The sequence below is a fragment of the Mesoplodon bidens genome (genome assembly GCF_964165515.1).
Source record: "Mesoplodon bidens genome assembly, chromosome: 7".
Lineage (NCBI taxonomy): Eukaryota > Metazoa > Chordata > Mammalia > Artiodactyla > Ziphiidae > Mesoplodon > Mesoplodon bidens.
This window is the reverse complement of record NC_138164.1, coordinates 48555767-48569601: the sequence shown is the minus strand read 5'-3', so window position 1 is coordinate 48569601 and position 13835 is coordinate 48555767. Positions and strand designations below refer to the sequence as shown.

At 38.7% G+C, this 13835-nt stretch overlaps 1 protein-coding gene across 3 annotated transcripts in view; it reads right to left on the bottom strand.

Moving 5' to 3' along the window:
- Positions 1 to 282: 282 nt before the first annotated feature.
- Positions 283 to 13835, bottom strand: part of SOX6 (SRY-box transcription factor 6) — a 627811-nt gene continuing 614258 nt past the window's right edge. For all 3 annotated transcript variants that reach the window (XM_081238923.1, XM_081238924.1, XM_081238922.1), the window contains 3 exons: positions 10630 to 10863; positions 7808 to 8024; positions 283 to 1488 (listed from right to left, as the gene is read on the bottom strand). In XM_081238923.1, coding sequence (XP_081095049.1) covers positions 1185 to 1488; positions 7808 to 8024; positions 10630 to 10863 — 755 coding nt within the window. In that variant the 3' untranslated portion in view covers positions 283 to 1184. The remainder of the gene's footprint in view (positions 1489 to 7807; positions 8025 to 10629; positions 10864 to 13835) is intronic.

The following is a 13835-nucleotide window of genomic DNA, read 5'->3' as shown; positions in this document are numbered from 1 at the left end:
ATACACTGATGTTCAGAAGCAACAATATAGGTATTTAGTAGTATCTTGTTTCAGAAATGCATCCAGATGTTCCAGGGACATAAAATCACTATGTACACCTTTGTATCTAGCAGGAGAAGGAGGTGAAAAGGGCTGAAAAGTTCTTTGGGGAAGGAGGGTAAGAAAAAAGAATTATTAAATTAATGCCACCAACAATTTTTTTAAATAAATAGTAAGTGGACCCTTGACATTCTGGAATGAATAAATTATTTAAGAGAAAATGTGTTAAGACTGAATGTCAGGGTTAAAGGCAAAGGGATAATGGATGTAGTGAGAGGTGGTCTCAGGCAGAGAAGACCACCATGTCGGTATCTGGTGTGGTGATCGCTCTGGTGCGTGGACGTCGTACCACGTCACACACTGATGGCACGTCAAGAGGCAAACACAATTGGGTACATGCACTGTGGCAACCTTGTTCATTCCTTACAATATCTTGTCTCCAGATTCCTGAGTACTTCACCATTTTCTGAAAAAAAAAAAGTGTGGTTTGCTATTTTATTTTAAGATGCCAAAGATTGTCTAAGACTTTGCAGTGTCTCCTTTAAGACTTTCAAAATATTAAGATTCAAAAGTTATGAAAAAGTTTGGCACATTCAAAGTTTAACTCTACACATGGAAAAATGGAATTCTGAGGCCTTTTGAATATGCTCTACATGCAGCTGCACACGCCGTGGACTTGTTCTGTTTCACAATATGAAATTCTCAGTTGTTTTCTAAAATAATTCAGAATAAAAACACATTCACAACTTGTAGGCTGGCACAGCATACCTGAGTGAGAATGTTTAACCCCATCTAAAACAGTAACTTAAACCTTTATCAACATCCAAAAGAAAAAAAGTAAGACAAAATATAAGACTTGTAAGACAGCTATGGGTTGAGATAAGTTTTCAAGTCCTGGTGTCTCATATTTAATATGTCTTCACCTAAATTAAAAAACAACAACAACAATAACAATAACGACAAAAAACTCAAGTTCATGAAAAATCTGGGAAAACTTATTCTGTCTCACGCTTTATGAAACAATTAAGACCATTCTGCTGATGTAATTGTGGAGCCACAAATGCATGCGGGCTCTTTAAGAACTTTTCTGTTGGGGGAGGGGAGGTGAAATGTCAGAGTATTTTAATTCAGCAAACAAACACTCCTCAGTTGGCACTGACAGCTTCCGGGGCTTCATTTTCACTGCTATAGTCTGATTTGGGATCATCTTCATAGTCGTCATACATTTCCATCTCATCCTCTCCATTAATCATTTCATTTCCAGCTAGGCTTCCACCGTCTGTCTTCATACCATAAGTGCTCTGGATGACCGGGAGGCTGGGCTCTGGACTGGCGGAGGTGCTAGAGCAGTCAGATGTCATCTGAGGTGATGGTGTGGTAGTTGCCATAGTAATAGCACCAGGATACACAACACCTGTTCCTGTGGTGATTGGAATCTGAGGCTGCTGCCTGTATAGATTCAAAAAATAAAATAAAACAGAGGGAAATATCTCTATACATATGTTCTTCCGTGTGGCATCGGAATTCACTCCCCACACATTCTAAAAGGGGGCTCTGTTTGAAATTCTAAGCAAATGACAAAATGTGACAAAGGTGTTTCCTGGAGGAGTCCTGCAAATCTCCCTGATGATGTGATTGGTGTTAAGCAACAATGGAGCAATTTATCCATGGCTTTGCAACATGAAAGCAAAGCTTTGATAACCCCTCGGCATTTGGAACAAATACTATAGTTAATTCCACAAAGTTACATGTGAGATCATTTTTTAAGATCTCCCAGGACATGACAAAAAAATAGGCTGGTAATATGAGACATACTATAATGATACTGTTAAGCAGGTTTGTGTCTTCACCTGGTCTGAGAACTGTACAAAGATCAAGATGAGAAAGGATCCAGTATATCCCAGAGTCAGATTCGGCAAAGCATGTATTTGGTATCCATGTAAATGTCTACTTATTTCCATGGCTGAACTTGTAGGGAAGCTCCTTGAAGCTTCTACTTCCTAATTATGAAAGGATCATCTTGGATGTCATTAGTCCTGTGTGGCCCTGGGCTGGAGCTGGGGTTGGAGGAGTCAGGAGTGAAGAACGGTGAGAGCTCCACCACCAAACAGAATAACACGCTGCCTCATCCTAGATCCCAGCGGGTGCCAGGGCATGGTCATGCTTGAATGATTTTCTTCACAAAAAAAGGAAGAGATTTGTTCCAGAAGTGACCAAAGAAGAGGATCAGAACCAATCTACAAAGTAGCAGAAAGGCAGAGTATGGCCTACTTAAGAAGAAAGAACTGTCTAGCATTAGGAGGTGTTCCACAAAGAAACTACCTCCCTTGGAAAGTGGTGAGCTCTCTAGCCCTCAAACAGTTCAAGCTAAACTTAGAGAGGACCCCTACAATGGCTGGCTATTTGAAGGATATGACTTCTGAGGCCCCTTCTATGTGACCACTGATTCTGTGGATGCAGAATCATAAGCTAACTGTCATGTTGGTCTTGTTCTCATTGTCATTATCAGCATAAAAAGAGACTAAAAAAATTAAGTGAGCATAGGTAATTATAATTGAAGAAATCTGGTTTTCAAGGGTTTCCAAAATATTATTTCACCCTACATATTTTACTTTCCTTACTGCCAGAAAAAATTCCTAGGATAGCCTCCTTATTTATTTTTGAACATATTCACATTTCCCCCATGTGTTCATGCTCTCCTTCATGCTAAAATAGGAATCTTTACCTGTACTTTCCACCAGCCTGACCCTACCCAAACCTCAAGTCCCCTTCCTCAAGAATGGCCTATGCGTGGCCCTAATGCATAGTAATCTCTCTCCCTCAGAGCTTTACTTGCTCTTGTCTATATAATCAAAATTAGTATTCCATTATACATTATGTGGAACACTGTGCAATGCATTCTGTGTGTGCATGTGTGTATAACAAACTATTATTTGCTAACCTATTCATGTATATGTCTGGTTTCTCTGACTATAGCATTCTCTGAAAGCTCACTGTGTACAGAATTAATGCCTCATGTACTATATTAATTTAGTACAGTGCTAGGCACACAGCTGGTTTCAAATAGGCCCTTACCAACTGACTGACTAATCAATTAACAAAATGGAAAATCTGGCCAGCAGGCTCAAGCTTTGCCTATCGGAAGTTACTTTCCTAAAAAGCATTTTTCCTTCCTTTACAGATCAATTGCAAAGTCAAAATTCAAACACTGCAGATTTCACAAACAGGAATAGCTGGCAAGCGTTGGGCTTTACAAATAATGAATGTGCACATCAAAACAAAAGTTGTAGATATTTGTAAAAGTACACACATGCAGCTGATATGAGTAGAGATGGCTAAGAACCCTCCCTCCCAGCCCAAGTAAAGAGTTTGAGCTGTTCCTGATAGAGTCCAGCATTGTTGCATGGTTTCCAAATCACAAGAAGAGTCCTGGATTATAGTCTAGCTTTGCCAATCGCAATGGAACTATTTATTTATGTTGTCAAAGCTCCTGTTTGCTGATCCTTTAGATCTTTACAGTATCTATAAATGAAGGCAATGAAGTTTGCTTCATTAGGAGATTAAACCTATAAATTGCACATCTTTTTACATTACCGATTAGAGATTCTAACCTGGCTTTCTCTACAGGAGGACAATGCTAAAAATAGCATGTCTAGTCTATGCTACTCAGTTAAATTTGTAAGTATCTTATAGGTTTTATTCAACCTCTTTGAGAGTAGGATCAAAATGGCCAACGTTCAAATCACTTATACCACAATGTAGTAGAACATAATTCTTTATAATATGAAATATATACCTGACACATAGCATCATTTCTCTAGGATAGTAATATTTACTCTAATTTGGGACTTACTATATACCAGACATTGTTCCAAGCACTTTAGATACATTAAGTTATTCAGTCTTCAGAAAGGTCTGATGTTGTAGGTATTACTGTCATCCCCATTTTACATATGAGGAAACTGAGGTATACAGAGTTTAAATAAGTTTCCCAAGGGCAGGTGGAGAGTTCAGAGGAATAAGAATTGCTATGCACTAGTTCCTAGAGCCAGGAAGAAGCAGAGCTAGTATTTGAGCCAGAATAGTCTGGCTCCAGAATTGACATTCTTAACCACTACACTATACAGCCTCTAAGAAATTTGTAGGCTCTAATTGAGAGGTATGTGTAAGGGTGAAAAGGAAATATGTTTCACATAAGCCTGGTCTAAATCTCAGCTCTGCTATTTACTAGCTGTGTGGACTTGGACAAATTATTTAACATTTCTGAATATTGTGTTTTTCAACCCCAGAGAGAGGATGATAGTGCCTATCTTATAAGTTTGTTGTATCTGCAATAATCTGTATAATTCACTCAGCATAAGTAAGTATTCAATAATTTACCATTACTGTTACTCAAAAAGTAGCCCCAAATTTTAATAGTTTTTAGCATCTGCATAATTCTCTATTAGCTCACACGTAAATTACTGAATATGCTTCAAATAAATTGGAAATACATTACATTTGGCCATAGTTCTTTGGGAAAAGACAATGTTGTAGCTATATGTACCCTAATAAGTATCATCTTAACGTTAATAGTACTCCTATCAGGATTATTACAGAACTCTGATACTTAACCTATCAATTGAAGGGGTTAAATCCAAGGTTAGAGCTAATATTACTCCATTTTATATACTGATAAATTCATTTCATAATAGCTAAGTAAAAAAAAAAACCTAACTCACTGAATTTCCAGTTGTATCATCAGTAAAATGTATGACAATGTTGAGCAATATATGTAATTTTATTGGCTTGAAAGTTATGCACGTCTTTTCAAAATCAGCTATAAAAATTGATCTCACCCCCATTCCCTCAAAAAGTCAATAGCAATCTTTGAATTTCTTGTTTGTCTTTCCCTCTTGTAAATAACCTCATATCTAATGAAGATCAGTTTGCAAAGATGAATCCCAGGGAGTTAATAATCTATCAAGTACAACTACTTAAAAGAAAATATGAATCCTTAAGTGGAAATAATACCTGGCTTTATGTAGCAAGTATTATCAAAACTGGGCAGAGGAAAATACTCAGCACTGGAGATTAAAGAGTAAGATATTCTGGCCATTGCCTGCAACATCCATAGCCCTATTCCACAGTCTAAAATGAGCCTTCCACAAAGGACCTCTATGTCATCAGAATCCTTAGTCTCTAAATTTCAAAGCTCCTTTTATGCTACTGTATACCACAACAAAAGACCTTATTTTCTCTAGGGTCTAGGAGCTCTTCCTCAAATGGCACAGTCATACTCACAACTGTGCAGAATAGGACTATGAGGCATATTTTGAAGCAATGTTGTAAAGACAATTCCTCAGTCATTTGGCATGACAGAGGCAGAGACCTGATTTAATCCTTTGCTCTTGCTCACCTTCCAGTAGCCATAGGACCTCTTGAAGCCTCAATTTCTTTATCTCATTTAGAGGATTATATACTTTGTATACCTACAACACCTCGTATACAGTAGGCATTCAATAAGTGGTAGATGCTATTGAGTTGTTTTAGAGTTTCATTTTACATGCATTGTTATGTGTTGAGGTATTTCGGTCCAGAGCTGGTATCAATGTTCCCTTTGGTAAAGAGGACTAAATTACATAGAATTACTGCATCTCATATTTTCAAATAAGTATCAGGGAACTAAAATGGTACCTTTGATAATCTTCCAGACTATGGCAAAAGAGACCCACTATGCAACACAGGGGACATGACTGAGAGAAGGGTGGGAAAGACAAGACATCTCAAATGTAAACTTCTGATTCTCCAGTCTAAAGAGACTATATACATTTTCAGAGATAGACTAACAGGATTAAAAGAAGACATTACACAGTCTTAAATTTATATTTTGTTACCTACAACTCTACTTCCTAGAGTACACTGTGACTTGGTATATTTCATAAATTCTCTAATTAGCATGTGAGTAGCCCAATGATATTGTATTGTACTTTTGGTGTTAAAGACATTACTTTTTAAAATGCCAACATTTGTAACACAGAAGAATTTGAAATCCTATTTTGGCATGTCTTCATCTGTTAATACACTGGGATCCTCAAATAACAAAGTGATTTAAGCCTCACTTTACCTCGAAAAGTTTCTGCCATAGTGTAAAGAAATTCACTGATTATCTAGTGAGATATAAAATATAGTTTTACTCTGATAGCAAATCCATATTCAATAGTAATAATAATGACAGGAATTCCCCTTTATTGATATTGTCCTAAGCATTATACAAAGTTCCTTTTTTTTTTTTTTTGCGGTACACGGGCCTCTCACTGTTGTGGCCTCTTCCGCAGTGGAGCACAGGCTCCGGATGCGCAGGCCCAGCAGCCACGGCTCACGGGCCTAGCTGCTCTGCGGCACGCAGGATCCTCCGGGGGCACGAGCCCATGTCCCTTGCATCGGCAGGCGGACTCCCAACCACTGCGCCACCAGGGAAGACCACAAAGTACTTTTAAAAGCACTGCCTCATTGAATCCTCTCAACAATCGTATGAGATAGGTACTGTTATTCGTTTCACTTCACACATGAGAAAACAGAAGATTAGAAAAGTTAAATAACTTGCCCAAATAGGTCACACAGTGTCTGAAACTCAGTGGTCAAAGGCCGAAGCCTACGCTCCTCCCCAGAACACTCCAGTGTACTGTATAGTGACCCAGACTGCTTTCATTGGCCTTTTTTTTTTTTTTTGTATTCTATTTACTTTTCCAAATTAGTTGTATGTTCTGAAACCATGCATCTGAAACCAGCCTTGTGTTTCATGAGGTTATTTTCTGAGTGTCCTTAAAAATAAATGGTTCTTTACTCCTCCTTTAAGGCATCTCTTTTCTTCACCTCCAAGTGAAGCTTTCTTGTTTCCCTGGCACGGCACAGTTCCTGAATTCCCCTTCCAGTTAACAGTGAACACAGCTTCCTTTTTGCTTCCTCCACTTCTCTCTCTCAAGCCCTTCCCCAAGTGTCTCCCCAGTCTGATGCCAGCTGCCTCAGGCCACTGCCTCCAGACGGCCCTCTGGTTTGCCACCTCTGTGCTGCTAGGTCTGAGTGTGCTGGAACCTACAGACATCTGCACCCCGCTCTGCTGACCACTGTGGTTACAAGAGGCCTCTTTCGAGTGCAGACAGCCAGTCAGCCAAGTCGAAATTTATACCAGAAATCTATTACCTAATTTTTAAACAAAATGACATGAAATCAGACTTGAAGATATCAAAAACATGTCTAGTTTCTGATTTAAGCAAGAAAATCCACATTGTTACTGCTTCTACCACAGAATAATTTACTGCAACAGGAGTTCTGGATCTTATGCCAAAAATGAGGTCCTCTAACCAATGTCAAGGCCAATTATCTTGTGGTAAATCCCACAACAAAAGCAGACTATTGTGATTAGAGTCAGAAGCACCACCCAGAGAAGCTGGAAAGCTTCTGGGGATTTCTTAAGGTTAGTTTTTACTCTTTTTTTCTCCCTGTGTGTCTGCTTAAATAAACTACCAGAAACTTTGTGTGTGGGCACTGGACATCCTAGATTAGTTTGAGAGACAATGAAAGGGGTCATCAGTTGGGAGTGATCTGTTGCCTGTTTGTTTTGATTTGAGCAGAAGCCATGCGGCAAGGCTGTGCGCCTGTGACAGGCCCCTTCGGTATGTCACAACCTCTTCCCTTCCCTAATCTCCTTCCCCAAAACACTGCCAGTAGCCATCCTGTGGTTTCTTACCGCAGGAAAGCCCAGGTGGTTAAATGCAGGAACACTTACCCCACGGTAAAGAACTGCCTCATCTCCTGTCTCCGAGATCTCATCAGTTGCTTATACTCCCCAATCCGGAGCTTTTTGCCATCAACAATGCAGGTGCGTTTCGGTCGAGGTTTGTATTTATAGTTCGGGTACTTCTCTAAGTGGATCTTGCTGAGCCGGGCCTGCTCCTCATAATAAGGTTGCTTCTCTTGGTTGGACATGGATTTCCAGCGAGACCCTAGACATAAAAATAGCCTTAAGTACCCAAGCGGTCAAGGCAACATACTCCTGGCAAGTAACTAGATATACCTTCCCACCACTTCACTCACCTGTGCTCTGGGTAGCTCCTATAACCACATACCATCGAGCCACACAACTAGTGTTTTAGACTATAGGGCAAAGAATAATTTGGATGTGATACATTTATTATATTTTTTCCCTCAATAACTTAAAGCTGATGCTACCATAAGTATATTGTTTTAAAACACGTCTTTGCTTCTTAAGATCGTCTCCTACACCAAGGTCATTTCCCCATCCATCTGCCTAGGGTTAAAAACCTAAACTTCCTACGTATACTTTGGAGTATGACAGAATTCTCAGGAAAAACTCTCTTGGTTCCAGAAATTCAAACATCTCCCACACTCCAAGCATCTTTACTGAAGCTGTCCTTTGATAAGATGTTAGTTGTTGATATTCTTCCAAAGATAAAAACCTAAGGTGTACACTGTATCCCCTGGCCTAGGGTAATTAAAAGCCTACACTCTACTTAAGAAGTTATAGTTTTAGAACCGGAAGGTACAGTGGAATTATATATATATATATATATATATATATATATATATATATATATATATATATATATATATATATATATATATATACACATATACCATTTTCAAGTACTATAAACATTAATTCAAAGCCATACCAATGAAAGTACAAAAATTTTTAATATGGTTTATACAGGAAGAAGGAAAAGTATTCACTTCTCTAATATTGTTTATAAAGAATTATCTAAACACTTGACGAAGAAGGGATGTGTTTTTTTACGTGTATCAAATTGCATTTTTGTGTCTCGCTGGTGAATAAAGCGGTAACAGCTGTGCTGACTGGATGTCAGCTATTCTTCAGTGGAGATTTTTCATACATAAACAAATGGAAAAGTTGTACAAATATTCTCTGCAGCCAGCAATATCCTGGTCTGTTTTAATAGCACATCCATTCCTGTTTTTCCTGATTGTTGTGCAAAAGTTGTGTAGAGAGTCTACACGGACAGCCTTCTCTGTGTTCGGCTGGCTCCCAGCAGCTTAAAGCCCCAGTTAAGGTTTTTGGTGCTCTTAAAATTCTTGTGCTTAAAAGTTTACATTTTAATGAATATACTTACTATACTCTTAATTTTTTTCACGAATGCACACCAATAATATAGATTCCCCACAGATGCCAAAATGGAAACAGAGAAGTTCTGTGCCCATTGGAGAGCTTACTCATACTGCTAATAAAATGGCCAAAAAAAGGAAAATTTCAAAGTTAGATATCAAAATTTAGGGACAGAGAAATAATGATTTTCTTTTGAATGTCTATTAATTAGAAAAAACTTTTAATTTATATATTAGGACCATTTTGGTTTGAAAGGTATTTAAATTTATAAGAATAATGCCCCTATGTATATCTCTGAAACTCTAAAAATAAAACCCCACTTAACTGTAATGACATTTAGTATCCATCTTGAAATTCAAAAGTCAAAAAGAAAAAAAAGGAAAAACTTGTATTTTAACATTTCAACACTATTTGATCTTACGTATCTTTAAAATTTTCTTAGGGGTCGCTGCCTCAAAATGTCTCAGAATCAAGTTAAATTATTTATACAGTGACAAAACATGTGTATTTGTATATGTCCAGATCACTGATATTTACTCAGGTTAAATATTTATTGCTTTTGAACAAAACATTTAAAAAATGAAAACCACAGTTTAAGTCTCTAATGTTTTTCGGCTTCTTAAACGGCTGCCTTTGAGATTTTGTCACATCATGACAGCTTAAATAGAACAGTGCCTTCTGTGTTTTTTCTTTTTAAAGAGGAAACATGTTGACTGTAATGCTGCATGTTGAATAAAATACGTTCAATATGTTAAGCACAATAGTTCCAAACTGTATAATCTGCACTAGGCAAGCTTTACACTAATAGAACAAGGCTTGAGTTTAATCCTGAGAAACGGGAGAATCACTCTGGCAAGTTACCACAAAATGGGCCTCTGCCCTGTGGTCTCTGTGTTCAACTCACTGCTATGAAATTTGAACTAGTCATATCTTATTAAAGTAAATGTAGTTTTATTTTACAAGTTTTAAAGTTATCATTAGAGGCACTGTTCTACACTCCATAAATTTCACACTATTTGGGGGCTCACCCCTAGCCCTTGGTGAGTTCTTGAAGAGGGACATATGAGCCCAAGAATTCTAAAGCAGAAAACTGTAGGGTCTATGAGTGTTCCCAGGGTTTCACACAACTTATGAATTTTAAAAGATTGAATTAAGAAAAGGAGATAAAGCTTGTCTCCATGATTCTTATTTTGCAGTGACCTCTCAGAGTTGCCCTATTAACACATACAATAAATAGTTTTGTCTCTAAAGCAAGTTTTTAGTCAGTCCTGCCCTGGCACCTGGTGGATGTACTAACTCCTAAACCTAAAGGCTACAGTGCAGGGTGGGAAATGCAGAGATGATGACAGTCTCCTGGGGCAGGTCTGAGCTCCACCTAACTTCCGCAAACCACAGTCTCCCTTAGGTGTCACATTAGGCCCCTTCTTTCCACTCGTTAGAAGATCAGCATCAGCGGCTGCACTCACCTAAGATTTTGCTAATGTTGGAGTTATGCATGTCAGGAAAGGCCTGAAGGATTTTCCTCCTCTCATCCTTCGCCCAAACCATGAATGCATTCATTGGTCGCTTGATGTGTGGCTCACTGCTGGCCCGGCCACGGGCATCCCTGTAGACTCGTGCTTCAGCCACAGTGGCACCTCCTGTTGGCCAACAATAATACTGCTGTAGTTTAGCTGCAGAGCCATTCATTGCTTTACTTCCTGTAATGTCAGGGCAGGAAGAACAAGATGGGTGCAAAGCATTATTATCTGGAGACTGTTAACACAGCTGGCTACCTGGTTCAGCTGTTTTCCCTAGGCCCTTCTCTTCTTTTTAAATGAACTCTTGGAAGCAGAAGACAGTTTTAGATGACAGTTCTACAGGCTCTTCTGAGGTAGGCCTCAAAGACACACTGGGCAGAATTAATTTTGCATGTTTTTATATACCTAGTACATTTTTACTACGATCAATTCCAGGTAACCTTTCCTGTGTGATTTCTCCCTTCAAAAGCAGGCTCTTACCTATCCTTTTAGCCTCATTTGCCAAACATTGTAGCCACCTCAAACTATCTCTTATCCCAAATAGAACTCTCTTTCACAATACTGTGCCTTGGCCAGTGCTCCCCTCACTGCCCGGAAGCCCCTTCTCCTACTTCTTCATGCTAAATCCCACTCATCCTTTAAGGCCTATTCAAATGTTGTGTGTTTCATGAATTAATTAGTAATTCAATGATAACTATTAACTGAGCAATTACTATGAGTTAGGCTTTATGCCAGGTGCTAGGTATACAAAAGTGAATAAAACAGCACCTGCTTTTAAAGGAGCTCACAGTTCAGGGAGGAGACAGACTCCAAACAGACAACTGTAACAGAGTGTATGGTAAGTGTTCTAATATTGAAGTAAACAGGGCATCAAGAGGGTGCCAGCAGACGGGACAGTGAGCTAATGCCTCCTAGGAGAGGTGACATCTAAGCTGAGTCTTGAAGGATGAATAGGAATTAGCACGTGAATGGGGGGGGGCAGTAAAGACGATGGGAAGGGTAATTCAAGCCAAAGGAAGGGCATTTGCAAGGATGCCTCCCAGGATGCATTCATTCCTCTTTCTTTTAATGTTACATGCTCCAAAGAAATGACTTGCTTATGTGGCTATCTCTCTCTAATATTTCCATTCCATCCCCAGGAATATGAGACCCCTAAAGTTAGTGTTTATATTGCACTCATTTTTGTATCCCCAGGACTTTCCATGTAATAGATACTCAAATACTTATTAAGTAAAGGATTGTTCAGTTTTCAACTCATATGCAAAAGTAGTAGACTAAAAGGCAGTCATTTCAAGGGTCCTGATATATTTTTCTGCTGTGTGAGGGTAGTTCTTTAACATCCCCTATGAAATTAAGTCTAAATTCCTGATATTTTATAGTTTCCAAAGAAGTGACCATAGTAACCTACTAGATTGAAACCTTCTTGAGGATATGGCAGGAACTGGCTCTCCTTCACTGCTGTATCCCTAGGTTCTAATAAAGCACATGGCATACAGAGTTTCAGTTAGTAAAATACATTCAATTAATGAATGGCTGAATAAACGAATCAATGAATGAACATAGCTCTTTCTTGCTTTCATACCCCCTACCAGCATGATACACTGATGGGTGCTTTACAGGTGGCAACTACTATATATCTCCCTATAGATTGAGAACTCCTATAGTTAAATGTAAAGTTGGACTGATGGCCTCAGCCAGGGCTTCTACTGCATAAACAGGAAAGCCTACTCCCAAAGTTTAGAAGCAAAATATACATTAAAACCTACATCTCTACATTTTGGAAAAAGTAAATCCTTTCAGCTCAGTGGAGTGATTATACAGGAACAACATGACCCAATCCATCTCTGCCCTCCTACTCTATTTCTAGCTACCTTGATTAAGTAGAAATTTGTTTGTGTCAGAGCTAGGAATAAATTAGAACATTAAAGTGCACTATTATTTGGCAAATATGGTCATCATTTATTGCAAACAAAAGACAGAATAAAAGGGCTGAACTGGCTAATATTGTCAATTCTTTTCTAAACATGAAGAAGGGCAGAGGGGCCCCTTTCTGAAGACCATGCAAAATAAAATATTTTATAAACAGCCTTTCTTTTAGGCCGACTAAACAGAATGATCCCTTACATGAAAAGTCTCAGATCCCAAGATGCATAACTAATATGCTACCTTTTTGCCACCATACCCACAGTACATTAATTTCATTTAAAATGCACTGACCATACAGGATAAATTGATTTCACTTTATATGGGTTTGACAGCCATGTTTATTGTGCAGTGAAATGTAGTGTAGCTTCCAGCTGACAATATCCATCAACACAGGGCAATATGCTGACTGCTGGGCCAGATGAAGGCATACATTACTCTGGAAGTGAAACACTCATTCAGATACGACAGTGTCTTCTCCTGAGGATCACCATAGTAATTTATGATGCCCTCAGTGCCATTACTTTACAACTGACATGAATTCAGCAATTTATATACTTGCATGCATACATATAAAAGGAGACAGGCTTGTGGAGAATGTCAGATGCAAAAACATTTCAATATTATTCTAAGTTAACTACTATGTTACAGGTGATTAACATTTGAGATCTGCTTTTACTGTCATGGCTTTTCTTCACCTCTAGCAACACCAAATAGCCAGCTTCCATTTATTTATTCACTTACAGGATGTATTTCATTGTTAACAGGCAGTTTTAATCTCCTACAGACTCTGATCATCGTAGACTTTTAGACTCTGGTTTTAGTACATCTTCTACTCCATACCAATTGATTCTCCCAGACATGTCCAAACCTAACCCAATCTCTCTCCCTCTCATTCCATACTGTAGTCTTACCATATCCTTCCTACTCACTTCTACCTGACTAAATTCCACCCTCTCCAAGGTATAGAGTTCAGGTCCCACCCTACCAACTGTCCTACACTGACCTTGTCTGTCCTTCCATAGTACATATTATTTACATGACACTGACTGACACTGAATTAATTACACAGCAGATCTCTAGTCTCACAAGAAATACTCCCAGAAATTGAGAAATTCAAGCACAGTACATAGTATAAAAATGTGAATTAAGAAAGGGAGGGCTTCCCTGGTGGCGCAGTGGTTGGGAGTCCGCCTGCCGATGCAGGGGACGTGGGTTCGTGCCCCGAT